Here is a 25,186-nt window from a genome sequence, read left to right on the forward strand (position 1 = left end):
GGAATGTGATCTTGCCCAAAGTGGAGAAGTTCAAGTATCTTGATTAGTTTTTCTCGAGTGAGGAAAGAGTCTAGAGGTAAGTTTGCAGCGTCTAGTGATGCAAACTCTGCATTGTGTGTTGTGGTGAAGAAGGAACTGAGCCAAAAGGTGATGCTCTCAGTTTACCGGTTGATCTGGGTGGTGATTGAAATAATGAAACTGTAAATTCAGTTTCCACTGCAGGGTGTCTGGGCTCTCCCTTACAGAAAAGGTGAGAAGCTCAGTCATCTGAGAGGGGCTCAAAGTCGAGCTGCTGTTCCTCCACATCAAGGGGAGCTAGAGGAGGTGGTTAGAGGGGCTCCTGGACGCCTCCCTCAGGTTTTACGGTCACGTCCCAGAGGGAGAAGACCCTAGGGAAAAGCTAGGACACACTTGAGGGACATTGCCTCTTGGCTGGCCTGGAAAAGCTTTGGAATTACCCTGGGGAGCATGAAGAAGTGGCCGGGAAGAGGGACGTCTCGGCCTCTCTGCTTAGGCTGCTGCCCCTGCAACCCAACCCTGGATAAGTGGTGGAGAACGGATGGATGTATGAATGTATACGTTCAGTTAGACCCAAACTGTTCCAAGTACTATGCACAAGCTGTTCAGGTCCCCTTCCACACTTTGACTCGGAAGTACCAGAAGGTTCAGTTCAATTCCTCTTTATTTGTACAGCGTCAATTCAAAACAACGTCATCTCAAGACACTTTACATACAATAAATTCAAGCCAGTTTTCATACAAGCTAATTCATTAAAAAATAGCCTTGTTAAGGAAACCAACAGACTGCATCAAAATGTCTATTTAAATCCCCACTGAATCAAAGGAAGCTAATACAATGAAGATGAGCAAGCCGACAATGAAGAGATTTTACAGTTTTACAGACTTTGCAGATTAAACGTGGTAAATCCACTGCTCGATGTTGTTTTGAATTTCAACCAATTAAACAGCTAATAGTTTCAGTCACTCAAACAGTAGCTTAATTGGAAAAAGCCCAAATGAACAAGCTCAGTGGAGTTGGACATTGTCAATAAACCATTTCTTCTACTATGCTTCTATACTTGGACAAGGACCAGTCCAGTTATCCACCTGTAATCATCGCTTGACTCAACTATGCATGAAAACACGCTGACTGTTCCTACTAGTTGATCCTTTCCATGATCTCTATCCCTAGGCCCAAACATTAGTGGACTCCCACTGCCTTCCCAGCATACAATTCTCTGAATTTGAACCCCATTGGTCCATCGTTCCCATTAAGCCCTGCAACTGTTCTGAAACAATGTGGTTCAGTTAAATTAAACCTAACTTCAAATAGGCATTATCTACAAGAAATGTAGTCCATATGCACTATAGACTAAAAAGATGGACTAAAATGGCTCACGGATATCCTCCCATTTATCCAGAGGAATAGAGCAGTTTTACCAAGGTAGCCAAGATGAAATCTCTCCTGAAATGTCTGGAATAGTAGAGGTGTCTTAGTACATGGCTTTGTAACCAGAGGGCTACGCACTACGTTTTAGATGCTGTGCTCTACATTTAACAGATGCTTTTATACTAAGTGTGTGACAAGTGAAGAAAAAAATCAAACTGCTGTAATTAAAACATACTAAATAAATTTAAGAAGTGCAGAAAGACCTTGTAGGCAATCTGAGTAAGACATGACAGTCTCTCAGTACGTCTAACCAGATGGCGTGTCTTCATAAATTCTTAAAGGCAACATCAATCCTCTTCTATCCAACATCTTGTTCTTCTCATCACTGCTTACAGGTCAGGACTGTAGCTGAGGGTAGGGACATAGTCTTACTCATGAATCAACACCTTCACTTTTTAGCCTTCGACTGTCTTTTCAGCACAACAGATGGTTGCAGCATCTGCAAGGATGCGCACCGGTCCATAAGTCAGTCTTCTTCTCCATCCTGTCATCACTCATCAACACACCCACATACTTAAACTCTGCTTGAGGCAACAAGTTGTGAAAACAGAAGCTGAAATATTTGACATCTCAACACATTTACAATAAATTTTTAATGCATGAAATGATTCATGAGCAATGTGAACTTGCTTTATTTGTGGTTACCTACTTGAATTGGTAACTAATTGGTTACTAAATGCAACCTTGGTGAAATTATCTTCAGTCATTGCTTAGTTGTTCTTTGAAGAAATGTTTCACTACAAATAGGCCCTTATGAACCTCATGCAATACTTAAGTATCAAACTTTGAGCCATGTCTGTTGTGTTTATAGCTTCTGTGCCAGATATAAAGGACTTCAGTGAGCTGTGTCCCCCAGCTTTGCTCACATAACTGCTAAAGTGCATCAGCAAGATTTATACTGCTCTGACACTAAAAAATAAGGTTAGTATGTTTAAAACAAAACAACATACTTAGAGCTCAGAAACTGCAGTTAATGGCTATGAACATCCTACTTGTACTGGGCCATTCTGGGAACCAAGTAATGAGGCAGAAAACAATAAACCAGAGTTTAGTGCCAAGTATCGGCTTAAGAGCATATTTAGGTAGGCATTAGCGGCTTTTATTGTTATAATAAAAATTCATTATGGAGCAAAATTCTTGGTGTATCAGTAAGGTAAAGTCTCAGAATAAAGGTATTATTTCCATCTTCCAGACTCATCTGGGCTGCACAAACAGCAGTGAGTCTTCATTTTTAACCAGCAGAATTCTTCTTCTCTTCTTCTCCTTCATAAACAGCCATTTGTCTTTCTGTTGTATTGTCAGCATAATGCTTCTCTGTAAGAATCCCTGTCCCTGTAATGAGACACTTTTCCTTCAGGGAGGATTAAAGAGCAACAAAATCCAAAGCAACAGTGTGGGATGACCTACTGAGCTGGCCCCGCTCCCACAGAAGCGCCACATTTCAACCACTTAGCTTGTTAGTCCCCATTTTCTGTCATTTCACCGGCTGACGGCACCATAAAGCGAAGATTGTTGTTTATCTGCTGGCAAATCGCCGTTTCAGTCGGAATGTGACCAGGTTTCTGCTGGCAGCAAATCAGCCTTTAACCAGACACAAGATAATTGGCCACCCTGAGAGGTCTCTAAGAGGATAATCTCCACAAAAGGTCATAAAGATCCAACAATTGTTTCCGCAGCAATATTATTTAATTATATTTTTATTATATTAAAGCTCTCTGCAGCACTAATAACATAATCACCATAGTAACAGCAAAGGTTTTATTAACATAATGTAAAATAACAAATCAATGAAAAACACTTTTCTTTATTAGCTATTTTTTTAGTATTAAAACGTGCAGATCACCATGGAAATTAGGTGATCGCCCCGCTGATTAAACCTCTGGTTTAAACATTGACAAACAAAACTTAATTGAATTGGAGCTCAACCAAAACCCTCAGTGGCCCTGTTTCCATAAATCTGTCCCACTGCGTTCACCTTAACAGTCATTAAAATACGCAGTAAAAGCCACACTGAAAAGCACCAATAAACATAACCAACTCGTCCTCATATCCAAACTCTGTTTGTATCTCTTTTGTGCCACAAAGTTCAATTGTTGCCCAAAAAATGAATAAACTCACATCTGTGAGTCACACAGTGACGTTTCATCACCATGGTTTATTTTGACTCTGTTCCACATCCTGCTGTACCAAATACTCACCACAGCATAAAATGCTGATTAATACGCTGCTAGAAATAGTCCCCAGTAAATTCCTAATTTCCTTTTGCTTTCACCATTTGTAAGCACTCATTTATTTATTTACTTATTTTTTTATCCAAGTTTTGCCTATTCAGAAAGAAGAACAGGGTTTTTTTGGGTTGTATAACACTGACTGGCAGACCTGTACACAGTAGATAGAAATGTAAAATTTACGCTTACACTGTAAAATCTTAACAATTTGGCTTTATTTATTTATTTTTTTAAAGTACACTTGTTGCCTTAATTAAAGTAAGCTTTAAAAACTTCAGTGACGAAGCACAATAACTTAGAGCAATTTGTGTTTGTGGAACTTTAAGTCCTCAAATCTGAGTACATTTGAAATACACGAGGTTGAAACTTGATGAGACCAAATCCATGTAATTAAATGTAATTAGTCACAAAATGTTTTTATTTTCAATGAACATGGTGATATCAATCTTACTTACAATAATGGTTGAACATGAATATTTCTGTCACCTGCTCTGCAGCAGAAACTTGGTGTGGACGTGGTCTTTGCTAAACTAGTCACACAGCTGCCTGTACTTTTATATTGGAGGTGGAGATCATCAGAAGGGACATGAGACGCCTTTCCTGCCTTTTATTTTCCCTAAATAACTTAATGGTAATGTGAGAATGGCAAACGAAAAGTGAAAAGAAAAAATAAATAAATACTTTTATGGACATTTTAGGTTTTATGACTGGAAAATGGGCTTGACATGGTTTAAGTGGAATTCTTTAGCTTTCACTAAAAGCCTTTAGAACTTCTTGTGTTATGTGAATTATTGATCAGCCAAATTAAAACAGTACTTTTAAAAAGTAGTAGATAATTTAAACTATTATTAAGTCACTGAATTAAATGTAATGTGTTACATACAGGGAATTACCATTAATTTATTGTATTTGAATAAAAGTAGAAAGCACTGTGAACCGACCCACCCTTCCTCACCATTACCATTTTCCAATTCTCATTTACATTGAGTTAACCTAAATACATTAATTTGTTCTACTTCTTGTATTCCAAAGCAGCAATTTAAGATGAGTGCTGATAAAAACTTCATTAAAATTAAGTTTTATCTGCAAAATATGCATATTTTATCAAAGCCAATGTTATATTTTTACAGTGTACTTCTCAGTGAAAAGATGTCGATTAGAACTCAGACTTTAAATCCAGGGTTGCTGTGAGAAGCTTTTCCTTCCAGATAAAGTGGGCTGGTAGATTTTGTGGATGTGTGTTCATAATAAACTGCCATAATGACCTGAAATACCACATTAACATTCAATAATGATAATAAAGGTCATTTAATCCCCTAAAGTGATGATAAACTTCAGGTCAGATCAGTGTTAAAAGTGATGAAAGACCACTTGAACATTACTAAAGTTTTAGGAGGTTATATTACTTTTTTTTGTCTTTCATAGAGTTCATTGTGCATAAAGCATAAAGGAAGAGCAGTCGTCTTTCGACCGGAAGGTAGGCGGATTGATTCCAGGCTTCCACTGACTACATGCCGAAGTGTCCTTGGGCAAGACACTTAACCCCACGTTGCCTCCCGATGTGCCTATCGGAGTGTGAATTTGTGTGTGAATGGGTAAATGTGATAAGTAGTGTAAAGCGCTTTGAGTGGTCAAACTGGCTGGAAAAGCACTATATAAGTACAAGTCCATTTTACCATTCCATAAAAAAGTTTCCATCATAGAGGACTAATTCATGCAAGCAGAAGTTTTTCATTTTGATTATATTGTGGGCTTTTCTCTCTTTACTTAATGACATCACTGTGAAACATATAATATCCTTCTTATTGGCGTGTTGCAACTCCTCCAAACAAAGGATGAGCAGCTGTTTGTACTTTGACATTTAGGATCATTCACCTGATAAACCACAGCAGACGCCTTAAAGATACATATACACTAAATGAATCTACAGCTGTATGCTGCAGATTATGTTTGGTACCTGATTTCCTGAAGAATCTTAAGTATTGTAAATAACATGGCCACCTTTTATTATTAAGCGTGGACCCAGAGAGCACATTCACAGCAGTTTTTTTTTTTATTTGAATCTTAGTCCTTTTGTTTTGAAAGTCATCTACGTTTGAGCAATTGGGAATGTGCAAACCATTGGTCGAACGCGGAAGAACGCAGTGAACTATCCTGGAATGAATGCACCCTGAGTCATTGCTAATTCTTTTATGATAGAGCTTTAATCTGCATGTACTGTGTTCACAGACATGGCTTCTGGAAGTCTTCTTGACAAGATGATGTCTGTTTTTAATGCAGCGTTGTGTAAGAACCTGAAGATCACAGGCATCCAGTTCTGCTTTTTCAGTTATGTCCCCTGCACACAGAGATTCCTCCAGAATCTCAAAAACTTTAATGTCATGTTCTGTAGATTATGAATTGTCCTTGTTTCCAATATTTGCTGAAATTTCTTAACAATTTTAACTGAACCTCTGCACATCTTTATTTTTCAGACCCTTCAGTGAAGAACTTTGATATAAATTATCCACCAATGTAGTGCTCAGTTAACATTTATTCTCTTAGATTATTTAAAGCACAGAAAAATGATTTATTTATTTACTTTAGCAAGCTCTCTGCATGTTTCAACTCACAAGTTTTGGGTGTTGCATTTATTTTATTAAGTACCTGCAGATGCACTTGTACCATTGATAATTTCTAGAATCTATCAAAACTGTCAGACTGTATGGCTTCCTGTGGGATTCTGGGACAAATGCATGAAAATTTCAAACTGTCCTGATTTAATTTGAGCATCTGTTATGTGATGGACAATTCTGATTTGGCAAAATGTACACATGAATGTCAAAATATTAGAAAAGATGACAAAATACAGCCTAAAGATTGATTTCTTGCTTTTGCATTTGGCCCAGTTACCTCATTGAGACCAGCATCAACCTTGAATCAGAGCTTCGTTAAGGCAAGTTTATTTGTGTAGCACATTTCATGTACAAGACTATTCAAAGTGCTTTACATAAAACATTAAAATCATTACAGCGGGGTGCAGGGAGCATTAAAAAGTATATTAAACTTTAAAAAGAAATAAAACAAAAAAAGACAAAGCTAAAATAGAAAGAGATAAAATGTAAGAAATAAGTTTCAGTTTTAGGAAATACCGGTTGTTCTAATAAAAGGCGTCAAATAGAAATGTTTTTAACCCTGATTTAAAACTGAGAGTTTCAGACCTGCAGTTTTCGGGGAGTTTGTTCCACACTTGAGGAGCATAAAAGCTGAACACTGACTCTCCATGTTTAATTCAGACTCTGACCCTGATGACCTGAGGGATCTTTTGTTTATAATGAACCAGAATATCCTGAATACCCTAAACCATTCAGTGCTTTGTAAACTAACAGCAGGATTTTGAAGTCATTTCTTTGATAGACAGGAAGCCAGTGTAAAGATCTGAGGACTGGAGTTATATGATCCACTTTCTTGCTCTTTGTGAGGACTTGAGAAGAAGGGAGACCTGTAAGGACAGCATCAGTGTTTTTGATCGGTGTTCGGACTATAGTTTTCTGGTAAGATTGTTCTGTAGATTTGTGTGTCATCGGCATAGTTATGGTAATATATTTTGTTGTTTTTCATAATTTAAGTGAGTGGGAGCATGTAGATGTTGAACAGCAGTGGCCCCAGCATGGAGCCTTGGGGAACTCCACAGGCTATTTTAGTGTGCTCAGGTTTATAAGTACATAAAGACACAAAGTAGTACCTGTAGAAGATCCAGTAGTACCAGGACTAAAATGTTTCCACTGTCTGTATTCAAGCAGAAGTCATCGAAGACCCTAACTGGTGCAGACTCTGTGACAAGAAATATTTGTCTTACTTTTGCTGTTTTGTGATGAAAAGTTTGTTCCAGCTCTAAAAAACTCTGCTAATGGATTCTCCTATGACCCTGCTTTTGTTTGAAATAAATCATGAAGGTTCTGCTACTTTTCATGGAGATGAAGGAGGTTTTTATAGTGAAATATGTTTACTCTTTCTATTATAGACTATCTGGGCTTCACTTCTTTCTGTGTCCTCATGGTGTGAAATTTTCCTCTTCATCAGTTTTTCAGAAAGAATATTTTTCTGAAGATCATCTACAATCTTTTGATACTTGATATAACTGAGTGTGCTGCTACTTCTAACTGAATATTAACATGAAAAACAGCAAAAAATCAAAAGAAAAGGCTGCATTAATTTCTAATTATCTTGTTTGTGATGCACACAACACAACCATCTGATTAAAAGAGAAACTCCCCATACTAGTAACATGTACACAAATGGTTTGCTTTTCTATCTTACCTGTTTCCACCAACATGACAAACGTTGGAAAACTGCTCCATATAATAGATGGGAAGGTCAATACTGCCGTAGGGAAGTTGTGAAGGCTCAGAAAAACTGTTGAGGTTTTGTGTTTGACCTGCACAGATGTAGGATGTTTTCTGCACCTACTTTGATAAATGGCCTTTTTACCTTGAAATCTAATGAGGCTCATCCTCGACTATAACTTGACACAGAGCCTACTGAGGCACTGAAATGTGGAAGAGTCAAAGATAAACAACCTTATCAGAAAATAAACCAGTGCAGTAATATAGTAAAGATATGTACAATGAGATTCAGGAGTATTCGCAACACTTTGAAACCAATGTATGTTTTTTACCCGCATGGTAATGTGAATAACAAACACCACCCAGTTCCAGTTCCATGGATTTACATATAAACACTAAACAGGAAATCCATCAGGGCAGGAAATATCGACAGACCCTACAACTGGGTAAAAACAGCCTCTGAGAAACAATGGCACATCACATAAAGAATTGTGTCATGTATTAGACAAAAACAAAGCCAAAAGATTTTTCAAAAGTGGATAACATTCAAGACAGCTACCAGTCTTCCCAGGAGAAGAGTCCCAGCAAGTTCAGCCCAATGCTCAGAAAACCCCCCAAAAATGCAAGATCTACATCGTAGACTCTCCAGGCCTTAGACAGCATGTTAAATGTTAAATTTCATGATGGTCTAGTTAGAAAAAAGACTGAACCAGTATGGCTTTTTTGGAAGGGTTGCAGGAGAAAGCCTCCTTTCTCTAAAATGAACATGCATAGGTTGGCAAAGCTGCATCTGAACAAAACACAATGTCATTTGGACAGACTCGAGCAAACTGGTTCTTATCAGCACATACACCTCATACCAACTGTCAGCACGGTGGTGGAGGGCTGTTGATCTGGGCTTGTTCTACAGCTGGACTTGGACACCTTGCACTCACCGGGTAGACCATGAACTCCTCTGGATACAAAAGTATTCTAGAGTGAGATGTGAGTCAGTCTGTCTGACAACTAAAACTTGGCTGAAACTGTCTCATGCAACAGGACAATGATCCCAAACACAGCCACAGATCTACAACAGAATGTCTGAAAAAGAAAAGACTCGAGCTGTTGACATGGTCCAGTGAAAGTCCAGAACTCAACCTGACATGATGCATAAAACTTAGACTTGAAAGAGGGTGTGCTTTCTTTTTAATATCACTGCATTTAGATAATTTTATAAAAACAGATTAGAAGAAATGTGCAGAAGTAGGGTCTTCATATTGTGACTCCGTCTCTGTCTCAACCGTTACTGTCTCACTGATACATATTTCCAACTGTCTCATGCAACAGGACAATGATCCTAAACACAGCCACAGACCTTCAACAGAATGTCTCGAAGTATTGACATAGTCCAGTCAAAGTCCAGAACTCAGCCTGACTGAAACTCTGGTGGGACCATTGGAGGTCTATACGGGAATTATTTCCTCAAACAAGGGGACGTCTTCTCTAAATCATTGGTGCTGTGCAGATGTTGGAGACAGATCTAATAATTTATGGGCAATTAATGTAGTGGGGAAATTATAAACAGGTTCTGAGATACAAATCAGGGGAGCTCTCCTCTCTAATAAAGTAGTTGACAGGTGGTGAAAAGGATTTCTATTTCAGACATCCAGGGGCAGGTCTACAAAAGTTTAGATGGGGGCACAAATGAGCTTTATTTTTTTAAGGTTTTGATTTTATTTAATATTGAACTGATTATTACAACTAAAGTGATCATCTAATGTAAAAAAAGTAAAAAATAATAAAAGATAACAAAGATAGCATTGGTTTGCTCTTTCTGTTGATACAATGCAGTAAAAACAGGCATATTTCAGGTATAGTCGTGAATGATGATTCATCATTAATAATCATGATTAATTCATTTGTAAGCTGTGATTAATCTGATTTTATATTTATAAACAGTATATGTAAGGATCGAGACTTTTTTGATCCTGAAGGAAATTTGGGAACTCAGCAGTGTTTCCAACAATAACGAATACAGAAAAACAGACATAAATAAAAATAAAGTGAAATGAAATAGTGAGGTTAGGTAATGGTAAAAAATAAGGATAGGGCAAAAATAAATGCACACAAATAAGCAAACAAACTCAGAGTTCTTTGTAAAAACAACTTCAGAAGAACTTAGAAATTCAGGAAAATCTGTAAGTAAATTTCAGATTGAGGCTCAGTAAACTGATGCAATGTTGAAAAGAGAAGTGGACAAATTTTATCCACAACCATGAACTGATAATGGACTGAGAAACTAATATAAAGAAAACCATTACTTAAACTTATTTGGGTTAAAGGAGCTTCCACATGCTGCTGGATCGCTGCTGTGGACTTTCACACACATCTTCTGCAATACTTTCAGTGTAATATGGCCTGTTCCTATTTTTATGAGCTGCAGGGAACCAGATAACTTTAAGTACTGATGTCTAAAACCTTCGAATAGAGTATGGTGTGTTTTTTTTTTTTTTCATGCATCTGGAGGCAGGTCAGGAGCCATTTTGCAGCGATATAGAAGCTGTTTTCTGTTCCCTCTGGAGTCAACAACTATCTTTTTTTTGTCTCGTTGACATTGACAGAGAGACTGTTATCCTTGCCCCGGCTTGCAGGCTAGCTCACCTCGTCGGAGCAGTGTCATCACCAAAGAAATGATATGATTGGGCATGAACGTGTCACTGCAGTCATGGGTCAGCAGCGTTCGCTGCAGACGGAGTAGCGGCAGTTTCTGAGGCCTGTTGATCTCAAAGTCAAGGACCCGCATTTGTAGAGAGGAAAGTGTGTTGCTGTGTGTGTGTGTGTGTGTTGTGCTCTCTCTGTGCATGTATGAGTTGTTAAACCATCCATCAAATTACCGTGGCAACCGAGCGTCCATCACCTCATCCATCATCCAAGGGCAACAGACGGAGCGTTAGAACGCAGCTAGAGATGTCACGGACGAGTGGAGAGATAACAAGGGGAGAGGAAAAGGAGGAGGGGAAGAAAGAGGGGAGGGCATTAAAAAGGTGCTGCATCTAATTTTGTTCCCTGAATACATAAAGTTTGAGTAAAGTTGAGCGTTGACTGGGATAGAAAATGTCAGGGCGGATTTTACTCCCCGTCTTTCTGAAGCTGATTGACTGCTTGACTGACTGGCTAATTTTCTGCTTTCCTGGTGAAAATTGAATGATGTTTCAGACTTGTCCAAGCTTTTTAAAATCAATCTGGAGTGGGATCTCAACCCGTCTGCAAACTTAATTTGTTCTTCGTACGTGATGCTGGTGCACTAAATTATTAACAGAGGATTATGAATTCCTGTCAAAGCTCAAGAAACTTTTATTTAAGAGGTAAAAGTCAAAACTTGTTTCATATTTCCTTCTTTGCCCAAGCTTTCTGATTCATATTTTATAAGAGAAAATATATTTTGATAAAGAAATTTTAGCAGCTCGAAGCTGAAATGTCCAGCTACACAGCCAGCCTACAGTTAGCTTAGCTCTGTCTGTCTGCAGCATCCATCATGAGCAGCTTTGCAGCTTGCGAATCAGGACGTCTCGTTTACAATATTGTTGTGGTTTGTAAGTTGGACAGGTTCTTGGCTGGAACCACTGTCTCCATTGTGTGTCCACTGGCTGCTTGACAGTTGGTCTTAAGAGAGAAATATTCCAGCTATAAAGAGCAAGCTGCTGTTTTCACAGCTTTTCTGGCCACAATTTAGGCATTAAATGTTGATTACCTGAATTACTAAGCTGATAACTAATCAGCCAATCACATGGCAGCATCCAGTCTTGTGGACATGGTGAAGACGACTTGCTCAAGCTCAAACTGGGCATCAGAACGAGGCAGAAAGAGTTGGTCTGAAAATTTACTGGGATTTTCACACACAACCATCTCTAGGGTTTACAGACAATATCCAGTGAGCAGCAGTTGTCTGGACCAAGATGTCTTGTTGATGTCAGAGGTCAGAGCAGAATGGACAGACTCTTTGAAGATGATAGAAAGACAACAGGAAGTCAGATAACCACTGGTTCTAACCAAGGTCTGCAGAATAGCATCTCTGAACACACAACATAAAGATTTAGCTTTCTAATTATGTAAAATCATCTCAGTTCTTAACCTGTTCTTTATGGAATTGGCCTAATTACCTAGTATGAACCATCACTGGAACCACTTTGGACAAAATGACATGAGAAAAGCTCATTTCTGCTGTGAAACTGGGACAACTCTTCTCAACTCCTGTCATTTTCACCAAGAGCTTATATGAAGTCAGAGTTTAGAGATTATCTATAACTTTCTTAGTTGGATAAATTTTTGATCCCACTTTTATTTTTGTTTCATCTCTTCCCAGAATCTATTAACTTCAAGTTGTTTAAAAATTCACATTCAGACACTGGAGTGCTTCAATCCATTGAGAAGATACAAAGGTGCTGTTATCTGGGGTAGCTGAGTGAGCGTAGGAATAAAGGACAGGAAGCTCGAACCACAAATCTGAACAAAATAATAGTTTTAACAGTTTTAATGCACATACAAACACCTACAGTCTAGAAATGCGGAACAAACAGAACTATAGAGCTAAAGTGCTTCATTTACCTGATCTTCCCTCTAAACTAGCAGCTGAAATAATCTTTGAGTTCTGCCTAAAAAGACTAAATCCCTTGCAGTTTAATCTCTGAATCTTTTTGGTTCAAATGTGGTCAAATATCGGAGAGCAACATTGATTTCTAACCACTGCTATGGCTAAAAATGCAAGTATAACAGCTGAGTTGAATACATCAGCTGTTGCACAGAACTCTGTTTAAACCCTTTCGCAGCTTCCTCTGCAGGCTGCTTCACGTCTCACCTCCACAGCATCTCCTCCTTTTCCATCTGTCTGACGTCCCTGTCACGTCTGCCATTGATGCCGCTCTGTTCTGTCCTCTGGAGGTCTGTGCTGCTGCTCTTTCTGCCTCAGGCAGTCCATGTATGCAGAGTGGAAGGACAGGAAGGTCCCAGAACAGAGCCGTACCATCAAATACAAACTACGTTTACTGCAGATGGTTATGACTGTTTCTGACAGAGGTGGTCCTGGCTAAGTTTCATTTTTAATTCCCAACATGGAGCTGCAGGGTTCCTGTGATGGATCATAAAAGCCATTATTTATCCCGTCGTTATTACAGAGCTCTCAGCTTTATCAAAGAACAGCCATCTGTTAATTAGTACAAGTTTGATGTAAAATGCAAATCTGTATTGTTTGGTAATTTTGGGTGTTTGGTGACATCATGTCGGCATAGAGACAATGAACGCTTTGTTTCTCTGCAGCTGCAGTGAAGTTTACTGCTGCTCAATGGAAAAAATGTAAATATTAGCCATATAAAGCCAAAAAAAAATGTCCCCACTGTTTTCCATTGTGGCCAAACATGGTAATTCCTTTAAACTGGAAGCAGCAGAGCTTCGTTTGGCAGGTTATTAATAGAAATTAATTCCTTCCTAAATGCCTTTGTTGGTAAAGTTTGTGTATTTTTTTTTTTGGAAAAGTGCCGTCTTGTTTTATCTGTTTCAGTTTGCTGTGATCATTTGCTGCTGTTGCTGCATTTGATTAATCAATAAAACTCTTGGGCAGCACATGGGGAATAATTTCTACACCTCCTCAAGAGGGTCGTACTTCCAAATATTTGCATAGTTTTATTTCTTTTTATTTATCTTCCATTGACTGCAGTTTTAAATTGTGAACTAGAATCCAATAGACTTAGTTAATGAATAGAAATTAAATTTCAATTAAAAACTGAAGCTCAGTTACACAACTTTCCTACTGCTATATAAATGGAAATGAAGCTATAAAAACTGCAGTAGAAATGGTCTACAGTTATTTTTCTGCATAGTGGTGTCATTTCTGGAATTAAGTGCTTCATGTTTCTATGATCTGTACCAGTGGTCTCCAAACTTTTTGAGCCACAAGATAAATTATGTTTGTCTTTGCGACATAAGTTCATGCATTAATGCATTAAAAATATAATGTGATAACTCCACAGATTAATCTCTGTGCATTATTGCATTAATTTTGACAGTCCTAATAATAATCCCAAATTTATTTAATAAATATGTTTATAATTTATTTTTTTTACAATATCTGGTGACCCTCAGAAATTATCTTGGTTAGAAAAGTCAATGGCCAATGATAAATTATGCCATTAATATAATAAAATTACACTAATTAGATATTTTCCATCCCATTTTACTACATAAGCACACAAAACATGGTAATCTAAAAAAATTCTAAATGTACAAAAATAAAGAAAATAACTCTTCACACTATAAAAGTTATTACAAGTATCTTGTTCTTCATTGTTTGACATTCACTCTTTTTTAAGAGCAGAGTAAGAATTGCTTTGGTCTGCAATGAAAAAAACAAGTGAAATATACAGATTTTTTTTTTTTTTTTTTTTTTACTGTTGTGTATTTTAGGTACTTTATATCCCTAGAATATGTGCAAAAGAACAAAAAAGCTTCTGGAACAATAAAAATCTGGAAAAAAATGTGAAATTCAGATGTTTTTCTTTTTAAACTAAATTAACAAACAAAACATTGAACATTATTATTATTATTTACCTATTAATACAGAAAAATATTGAATAGTTAATGTTGTTTGAACTATATAAAATTGTTTAGTTTTTTAAGCCATTTTTTATTTGCAGTTTTATTTGTGCAAATGCTATTTGAATTCTAAGATCACAACAGCTCCTTCACCTGCTCCACCATTTCCTAAGCTAAGCCTAGTAAAAGAAACGCTGGTAAAAACAAGCAACTAAATACGCTAAAACTACTGACTTTGATAAAAACTACTGAAAACCAATGATGAAACTATTGAAAATACAGTAGAAACTAAAATTTTCTCTATTGTGTAATCTCTCTAATAATTACCCCTGCTACTCCACCAAAAGCATGTCTCCCTATACTTTGTGGCACACCATGTCTATATGCTGCTCTGTAGATGCTGGCAGACCAAAGTTCTTTACAATCTGTCATTGAGAAATAATTCTTGAATTTAATAATGACTCTGATGGAGTTTGGTACAAATGAAAAGCCGCAACCTATCTGCTTTTATGGTAGATGCTGATTTTATACCCAATGCTGACACCCTCACCTGTCACCACTTAATCTGCTGGTTCTGGAAACTCTTTCCGAACCATCTTACTAGAAAGCGTAGAAACTTTACTGGCCATTTGTTTCCTTTCCATATTTATTGATAGTTGCTGCATCAGATTTTAGATGTTTATATTTTCAAAATCCAATACATTTGGCCAGGGAAGGTGCTTAAAATCCTTTATTTGTTTCTGTAAAGATTCAAATGAATTAGCAAATTAAAGATGAGTTTTTATACGATTTAAGAAAACTTCTTGTCTATCCTGACAAAAGGTTTTTTTATTCATTAGATTTTTTATTTATTCATTCATTCACTTTTTGGATTCTAGCTCTGGAAATTATTTATAGGAAAATCACAAAGATTAAAACATGAGCCACGCGGGACCTTGAATGACTGGAATTGGGCTTGATTCTTGTCACTTTTACAAAAGCAAAAACTGGAAAAACAGCAATGATTCAAGTTTAGAAAATTAAGACTTCAGTCATTGCTTTGCATGTTTTCTCAGTGGGAGCACAAAGAGAAGAAATAAATCCCAGGATGTGTTGGGTCGGAGGGAGGATGCATGTGAGCAGTCAGTCACGGAGTTAAAAGACATGACTGACAACGTTTCACACTCACTTTCACACCTGCAGGCAATTTAAAGTTTCTGCTTCAGCTGCCCTGCATGTTTTGGGCCTGTGGGAGGAAATCCACTCAGACACAGAACATGCAGACAGACGGGTCGGGTTTAAACCCGGGACGTCTTCCTTCGAGGCGACGGCTTCAACCACTGCAACTCTTCACAGCCGGAGTGAGGCAGCACTTTTTAGTCCTGAGAGACCCGGTGGATGTGTTGAAACTTTGAAGTCAAAAGTCACACCAACCCCCTCCTCTTCATCATCTTCCTCGTCCTCACCTGGATGCTTGGAAAAATGCAATGCATCCGGGCCCTCCTCACCTGGGAGAGCATGCCTGCAGGCGTTTAAGGAATCCTCAGGAGATGATATCCAATTCAGCAGCTCTCTGTCAGTCAGCTGAAAGAAGCAGCGATTTCAATAAAGCTGCACTTTCTGAGCCGATATTCAGCCGGCTGGCTGCGTCACCCCGAGATGAGTTCTCGTGGAGGCAGGAGAATGTGGGCAAATAAGGGGAGAGCAGCTTTGAATTTTTATTGAAAAATCAGTCCAGCTGGAGGAACAGACACAGAGAGGCTGGACTGTAATGAGCTATAAGCTCCAGTATTTTGGTTTCTGTTCACACATGAAAAGTTTTATTTGTGTCAGTCCCATCAGAGTCTGTATTACAGCCTGCATCCATGTCATAGTTTTTTTTTAGCCTGATGAGTCTCACTGCAGGAGGTGTAAAAGCAGTGAAGCTGTTCTTTAATGTAAGATCGTGACAATTTCAAACCTTCTTTTTTAAAAGCTTCTTTGCATATGTGAACAGGATGCAGAAAGAATCTTCTACCTTTAATCTTTCTCACAAACTCGCCTAACTCGGTATTTGTATTGTAGTGCTTTGGGTGGAAAAAGCTTCCACATCCTGACTCTTTTTTAGAATGTGTTGCATTCTGAAATGAAAAATTTGTATCCTAAGGAATGAAATATGAATATGAGACACACCAGGAATGCTTTGGCTTCATATTTGTGCAGTTACTAGCAGCATGTTGTAGCACATTCACAGCACTTGTTATGGTATGGCAGAATTTACTAGAGTAGAAAAGGCGTTACTGGGACAGAAATGTTCACCTGTGCAAACTGATGAAGCATCGTATCGCGCAGTTTGAGCATGTGTGTTACCTTGCTTCCTTTGTCCTGAGTTACATGATAGAAAGTCCTCTTCCAGTCAAGCTGTCTAACACACACAGCTATAACTTTGTCCTGGCACACTTAACTCCGCTCATAACGGCTGATGCATTCATATCGATCAGTGACATATCCTTTGCCTATCACCATGGTAACCCCCTGTGTGTCAGATGACTGTGTTTGTGTGTAAGTAGTGTAGTGGATCAGACTGATTAACTGCTCCATCTATCACACAAAGAGTGAGGCTGACCTGAAGCGGGGAGCCGAGACGGCAGCCCAGATTCTCTGATGTGATTTTCACACCGTTTCCCAAACCCTGAGCTCATCATGTGATGTTCACTGACCTAAAAAGCATTTCCTCCCAACACACTCACTGGAAAAGTGGTGAAAACATTTCTCTGAGCATCATATATCCCACTAAATGACTTTGATTCATTTGGTCCACTTGCATTGGAACAGTCTAGACAAGCTTTTAATTTAATTTATATTTATTATCTTCTCACATCCATGTGCGCACAGAACCGGCTCATCTGAGGCTAATGCCCTCACGCTTCTCAGTGCATGGCAGGGAGGAAGTGAGTAAATCAGGCTCTTTGAAAGTGATATTTAACATGCAGTCCCTGAATGCCTCGTTTGTAATGTGACAGAGTAGACTCTTTGGGATGGAGAGAGATGGAGGCTAATGTAGAGAAAGGAGAAATTATGGCATTAAATGGAATCACATGCATAAAATGCCACAAAATGCACGTGTAGGATGAGCTGCAGAGTTGAGGATGTGGGTCGTCCCCATGAAAACACTTGCTAAGTCTTCTGTGCCAATACCAAAACCAGCTGACTCTGATGTTGACTCTTGTTTTTAACAAGCAGGGGTCTTGGTATCATGTGGAGGAGACGAACAGCCACAGCAGCCCGGTACCTTCTCCTCATGCTATTCACACAGTGCTTTCCTCATGGGGATCCTCCATGCCGAAGCTATGCCGGCTCGGTCTGTGGGGTGTTACTTCCACCCTTGTCCAGGCGGCTTGTGGTCCTGCTCTGCAGAATTAGAAGAACCCACTCTTGTTGCTCACAAATGGCTCCTCATTTAGGATCACTTGGTCCTTCTATTTTAGCTTCAGTTAGCATGTATAGTGGTTTGTGTGCTGGTAAGCACATGGTAATGTGTATGATAAAATTTCATTTTATAAATACTGTTTAAATGCAGCCAGATATGACCTCAGTTTTCACTCATTTCCTCACTTTTTCCGACATGTTTGCATTTAAGGGCTCACCCATTCGCTTTAGCTGCATTTCCACAGAGATCCAGGTGGCTGCGCATTTTTTCTTTCCTTTTTTTGTGTTTCCACAGGGAAAAACTGGGAAGTGGCCTCAGAATATCCAATCTGACCCCGTTCTACATTGTTGAGACCCTTTGGTTTGGTCCCAGTCTTACTGCCAAGAAAAAAGAACCCAAACTGCTGGATGTCCGCCTTCATTTCTGTGTCACATTATTTTGTTTCAATTGAAGAAAGGTGTTGCATCACTATGACATCATATTACACAGCTTACACATCTATTGCTATCTGACTACCAGTTAAGGGTATGGTTTCAGTGGAAATGCAGAGATTAGGGTTTACCAAAACCATCCCTTTCTGAGCTGGACACTTGGTGGAAACAAGGCTTTTGTGAACCTGAACCCTTCCTTCCTGTACATAATGATCTTTAAATGTGATTGGCTGCATGGCGTGCCCATCAAACGAAAGCTGTGCAGCAGTGCTGAAGATTTGGCTCTCCCCAACGGGAGTCGGCTCTTTCTCGCTTCGGAGATGTCACTAATTCATCACCTGAAAAGTGGCTGTTAATTTTTCATTTATACTGAGTTTTAACCCACATTTGGTGGGTGGACTGGTGTAAATATAGAGCCGTGGACATAACCCACATACTCATCTCTGCTGCTCATCCCACAAATGCATTTTCTTTACAAATCTAAAAGGGAAATAAAGAGGCTGGCTTTTCACCAGTATGCGATTTACTGTCAAGAAGCCTTGTCAGAACAGAGAAATAATCCACAGAACACTCATTTGCTTTCTGTTTCTGCTAAGCTTATTTTATCTGCGTTTTAACCAGGCTCACTCTCAGTTTGACATTATTATGCCAACAGTCCAGGACAAAGTCTGGACAACGTTCACAGACAGATTCGGATATTTGCCTTTTCTCTGGGAAGAAAATTTTAAGGCTGCAATCCATGTGTGAAAAAACCTAAAAGAGCACAACAGTCCTGTTGATCTTGTCAAATTCTTAAATAATCACATTTTCATGAAATTTAATTAGATTTTAACTTTAGTAAATGTTTTGGCACTCATGTATACACATCAACACTGTTTCCCTTTGGAACAGGAGGAATAATGTTTGTAAAGTTTCCTCCTGTGTGCACTTTGGAAGTATATGTAGCATCCCAGCTGGAAAACACTGCTCAGCTATCGAATCCAGCATTTCTCCTACACCCTCCTCTTCTTCCTTTTTACTCAAAGAAAAATGACTCGGTTGGAAAAGATGCCTGAAAATCTCAGCATGGAGTCAAAGAGGGAAATTTTCTGTCAGACAGCAGCACATTAATACTACAGTAATACGTTGGTGTCACTCAGAAACAATGTTTTTACATTTTTCATGTGGTTAGAGGTTTTGCATTTGGTCAGAAGAATCCCACAGCAGTGGATCTTCAGAGCCTTGGCTGGAGTTTTAAGCCTTTGGAGGTTGTTTAAGGTTCATGTTACTTTTTTTATTCTTTTATTTGACCCCTCGGTCGCTAGTTGGCTTCAGGGAATCTGTTAGTTAATCCACACTTTGATCTCATTGAAATGTTCATGCTGCTTTCAGGATGAATCCCACTGACTTTGAAGATCGACTGTTTTCTCTGGCGCCACCAGCTGAGAAGTTTTTGAGGTTTTTATTTACAGCGTTTCCTCCGTTTGCATTTGTGCTTTGACTGAAATCTTTTGACATTTTGATTGATTCACTGGTTTGTGTTCTCCTGAAGACAAACTCTAAAATTTAATCCCAAGATGTCATGGCAACTCCATCAGCTGCTACCTTTGGTTTTGTGCTAATTAGCAGATGTTAGCATCTAACGTTCCAAAGAAAGGTAGAGAAGGCAGTAAACATTACACCTGCTGGACTTCCTGGTAATAGCTCATTAACAAACAAGCGTATTTGGAAATAAAAATATCCCAGTTTCCTCATGCTGTACAAGAGTGAAGGCAGAATATCGTGGAAATGGCTGCTGCCACACTGCAGCGGTGACACATTTACTATTGTTTTTAGTCTGTTTAGGTCGTGTCCTAGAGCTTCAGGGCTTACCTTAACTAAAAACAAACATATGCAGAAAACGAAAGCCAAGTCTTCAACCATTTCCTCTAGCCTTAAAATATGTTAAACACTCCTTTTTTCATGAAATGTTGCAGGACTTATCCTTATTTTTGTAGTCATTTGTGTTTTGTGACAGTTTTCAAACTTTATTAGACCATGAGAGAGAAAATGGAGCAGCTCTAAGATGAAACTGTTCAGTTTTCATCTTTTCCTTCAGCCAGCCCGGTTGTAAATACCTCAACCAGTTTGGAAACAGAATAATTTCAATCCCTCTGACATGTTGAGTCACCTGTTATAGCTTCACACACACAGAATCAACACATCACCCTGATGCTCTTCCAGTAAGGTCAATGGTGAAGCCACTTTACCACAGGAGCAATCTGATTGGTGAAAAGCCGCCATGTGACCTGGCAGTATTGATTATTGATAAAAGCACAGTGCAGATCTGCTGCTGTGTGTGCTGGTGGTGACACATTTACTGTAACGTATTAAAGTTTACAGGAAGCATTTGACTCAATAATTTGTGACATTTTTCGTCTATGGTAGCCATCTAATCACCAGCAGCCTTGTTTGTTACAGAGATCCCCAACCCTGGTCCTCAAGGCCCACTATCCTGCACGTCTTAGATCTCTCCCTGCTGCAATACACCTGATTCAACTTAAACGGCTCTCTGATGTTTCTGCACAAGTCTGCTTATGGGCCATTAATTTGAATCAGGTGTGTTACAGCAGGGAAACATCTAAGACCTGCAGGATAGTGGGTCTTGGGGACCAGGGTTGTGGACCTCTGGCTTATCAGTCCCATGAACAAGAAGTATTGGAAATCACCCAAAGCAGAACTTTTAACTTCTTATCTGCGTCCATAAGTCAATATTTTTGTAGTTGCTGCTGTAAATCCATTTTTCTTGCCTTCTATTTGAACCTGAACTCACCCTGACTCCATTATTTTTTTCCCGAGCAGCTGAATGTGAAGTCGGCCTGATTCAGTTTCAGTCTCTAAGGACCCGACCTGCAACACCGGCCTGATACCATTTGTCTTTGAGTTTCTGCACATTTGGATAAAACATACCTCAAATGTAATTTTTTTTCCTCTCAGCAGGTTTGAACTTAAACACTACCTACTTGTTTTATTTCCTCTGTTGAGCTGTGATATACAACCTGCCAGCTTCTATTTGTCGCAGCCAAATTTAATTTCCTTTCTGTGTAGATTTGAGGAGAAATGACTTATCTTTGTTTTGTTCTCTGTGGAGCTGAGTGCACACTAATTAAAATTTCCTCCCTGTATCTGTCTCAGATCCATCTCTATTAAAATCAGCCTGATTCCATTTGTGTCTATCCGTGTCTTTGCCTTCAGATTCGACTGTACGCCCGGCCGGATGCCATTTCGAGCGGTGCGGGAGATTACGCCCTCCACATTACCAAGAGGCTTCTGGGATTTTATGAGGACTACTTTAAAGTCCAGTACTCCCTGCCCAAGCTAGGTAAGGCTGCTGATTTGGTCCCTTGACACTATTTGGTTGTGTGTCCTTTGTTGTCCTGCCTGAATCAGCCAGTCGGTTTGGCCGCTACGCATTTGATGTTAAAGCAGAAAGAAACACGGTTCGTCTGAGCTTTGGTTTCCTGTCAGCGAACATTATATCAAAGAAGTAAATAACTCCCTCATCCTGAGCTGCTGGTTTAAGGGGAGTCAGCCAACTCTTTGTCCTTTGTACAGTTACAGTTAGGTTCATCAGTTTGCTCTCGTATCAAACAAAACACTGTCCTCCTTTTCTTGTTGTGTTTTGGTGCTGTAGGGCCTGATTGTGTCAGACTTGGTTAAGCTCCGATTTTAACTCATTTAGTCAGATACAGATGTGACTTTTTTTTTTTATTATTTGGACATTTTCTCTACATGTAATGGGTGTTTTGGGAACCTGAAAATGCACACTTTTGAAAACGGTTTCTAAAGTGAAACGGATTTAGATTAAAATCTGTTATTATAACAAAAAATGAACTAAAAAGTTCATGAAATCAGGATACAACGTTCCTCCTAATTAGAGTCTCAGACAAAACCACGCTTTTGAATTTTGGTATTTTTCACAATTTGACATTTATGCTGTTTGAACAAAGCAAATAATTTTAACTTGAGATGAAGTAACTGGACTGTTGATCATTAAGTCAATGTATCAATGTTTATTGTAAAAACCCCGTCTGTGTCAGTAGCTGTTTCCATTAAGTTTTTTTTGCAAAATAAAAGTGATACTTCTTAAATTTTGACAAAGTACAATTGCAGGTGTTTCCATTCAATGGTGTTTTGCGCATTAGGCGTTATTCTTGTGAAATCTCGTCTCACAAGAATCCACTTTGAGGAGGAAGGAGATTTTTAATTCCTTGTAAAACTCTGCATTTCGCTGTTGTTTGCTATCAAAGATGACACAACAGCTTTATTTCTTTAATTATTTGTAAAAAGAGTTCTGTGTCCTCCTGCGTCTACTTACACCGCGCCATATTTACTTGAAATGAACTGAATTTTGCAATTACTCAACAAATTTTTAGAAGTTCTGCCAGCGATTTGTGAAGCGACGGCATCTGGACTGCCGTGAAAGAAAAAAGTGAGTTGAGGACGCTGCGTAAACGCTTATTTACCGCAGATGTCCTTCAAGAAGACTAGAAAGCATTAGATTAATAAAGTGTGTCCACAGCTGTCCCTGTTCACATTTTCACTGTTGTGAAGTTTTCCCAGAGGCTGCTGGTTAAGTAACTATTTAAATAATATTAAAAAAGATTTGTATGGGAGTAACAGCTGATGGTGGTTCACCTGTTCAGGCACTGAAATGGACATGGTGAATAAAACACAACATTTCTTCATTATGTGCAGCTTTCTGAATTTCTGTGTGGTGATAAGAGGTGAAGTTGGGCACACTGAAAGAGTTAAAGTTGAGGAGAATTTTTTTCTTTTCATTAAAGTAAAAGTAGAAAAATCAGGGTTTTCTGTTTTAATGATGTTTTTCTGTTGGAGAGATCATTCCGGTTTTCTGAGTGTAGTTTTTCACACAGTGATGCTCTTTGTTGTTTGCCAAGAAACATTTGGATGAATTCTTGAGGCTTCTGCTTGTAATGAAATGAATCTCTGCAAACGCAAAGTCTATTTAAATACTCGAGGAGTCATAGTAAAGAGAACAGTTGTCAAATCTGTCAACATGTGTAAACATGTAAATATCAGTATATGTGTTGCTGTTGAAGAATAGATGGCACATAACATGAATGAAAAAATTTCAGGCTTACCTTAAAAAACAAACACTTTCAGAATAAATAGCAATTTCCCTTTGGAATGATGCAATTAAACTTTAAACTCTATGAAATCATAGTATAAGATATTAATATCATTGTGGTGAAGCATGAAAACATTAGAGAGGTACAGGAAATTCAGGCTAGGTCTGAAAGATGGTTGTTTTTAAACAGTCTGGTAACGGGACCTCCAACTCCGGTCCTCGTGAGCTACTGTCCTGCAGGTTTTGGATTCTACCCTGATGCAACACACCTGACTCAAATCGCTGGGTCCTTAACAGGCTTGTGCAGAGGTGTGTTGTAGGAGGAGACATCTAAAACCTGCAGGACAGTAGCTCACGAGGACCGGAGTTGGAGAAACCTGGTCTGGTACAATCTGGCAACATCTGTTCTCAACGTCCCTCAGTTTTAGGACCTCATATTTTCAAAGGTTGAGAAATGTTTAAATCAGCTTGAGTCCTCAGGAAGATCCCTCGCTGATGAATACATTGCATATTTTGTATTTTTAACTTAAATAATTCTAATTTTGCCTCTTCATTTCAAATTTCTAATACTGTTTTCTGAAGTCTTCCTCTGGTTGATTATAGAGCTCTTTTGAACATGTGCACATAAATAGACTATGGACTAAACCAAGCAGGTCTTGGACATGGAGAGAAGAAAGTAATAAAGGATTCTTCTTTTTTTTTTTTTTTTTTTTTTTTTTTGCTTTCACATCATGTCATAGCTCTGTCACTTACTCTTGTCTTGATCGTTTATAGTCATTAAGCTTCTTGAGATTTTGGTGACGTAAGCCTTTCCACTGAGCGGATCGGTGCGGTCCAGTAGCTAAGGGGCAAATACGACCGAACCATACCACATCATTTTTGGACCCCCTTCAGTTGTAGGTACAGGCAGAAAACGTCACTGCCCACGACAAAAGCAAGTTAGATTTTGAAACAAACAACGTTACCGTTCAGTTCATGGCTCAGTTAGACGCTGGAAAGGTAACAGGACAATGATGCCTGCAAACAACAGTAAGGTCTGGTCGTACAATGTGGCAGGTATCGCTTGTACAAAGAACCAAAAGCCAAGCAGAAAAAAACAGCCACTGATTGGCCTCCATTGTTGTTTGTAGTGTCACGTTTGTTGTCGTCTCACTAGCATGACGTCACATTAGGCATTGGTCTAAAGCCCGTATACCCAGTGGCGGTGCGACTTGCAGTGGGAACGCTCACCTGAATTGGCTGGACCATTCTAAAACTTCCGAACTGTACTGGCCCAGACTGAACCGCTCAGTGGAAACAGTGCTTAAGAAGTGGCTGTTTTACCCTGACGAGTAGCCAAGTGGTTTGACCTGAATGTGGTTAAAGCTAGTGTGTAACAGATTTCTACCAATGTAACAGATTGCTTACCAGAAGCTGTGAATAGCAATGTCCCTCAGGGTTGATCTCTTTACCCTAACAATGAGTCATGATGGTCAAACAAAACTTTCTTAAAGCACTGAAGCATTTCGTAAATTTTGTTCACAGTGTTTGAAGCTTCATTTTTATCATTAACTCTACTGAGCTATCTACTGGCCAATTAAAATTTATTCATATAAACATGGAGACCTGGCATATTAATGTACATTTTCATGTAAAAATGCAAGATTATTGCCAAAGACTAATTTCCATCTTTAGTCCCTAGGCAAGTAGAT

General features: G+C 38.8%; 1 protein-coding gene across 1 annotated transcript in view; it reads left to right on the plus strand.

The window, feature by feature from the left end:
• Nucleotides 1–25,186, plus strand: part of LOC121634490 (thyrotropin-releasing hormone-degrading ectoenzyme-like) — a 290,942-nt gene that overhangs the window by 50,982 nt on the left and 214,774 nt on the right. The window contains exon 4 of the mRNA XM_041977162.1: nucleotides 21,599–21,725. Coding sequence (XP_041833096.1) covers nucleotides 21,599–21,725 — 127 coding nt within the window. The remainder of the gene's footprint in view (nucleotides 1–21,598; nucleotides 21,726–25,186) is intronic.

The sequence above is a fragment of the Melanotaenia boesemani genome, chromosome 23 (assembly GCF_017639745.1).
Source record: "Melanotaenia boesemani isolate fMelBoe1 chromosome 23, fMelBoe1.pri, whole genome shotgun sequence".
In the NCBI taxonomy this organism is placed as follows: Eukaryota; Metazoa; Chordata; class Actinopteri; order Atheriniformes; family Melanotaeniidae; genus Melanotaenia; species Melanotaenia boesemani.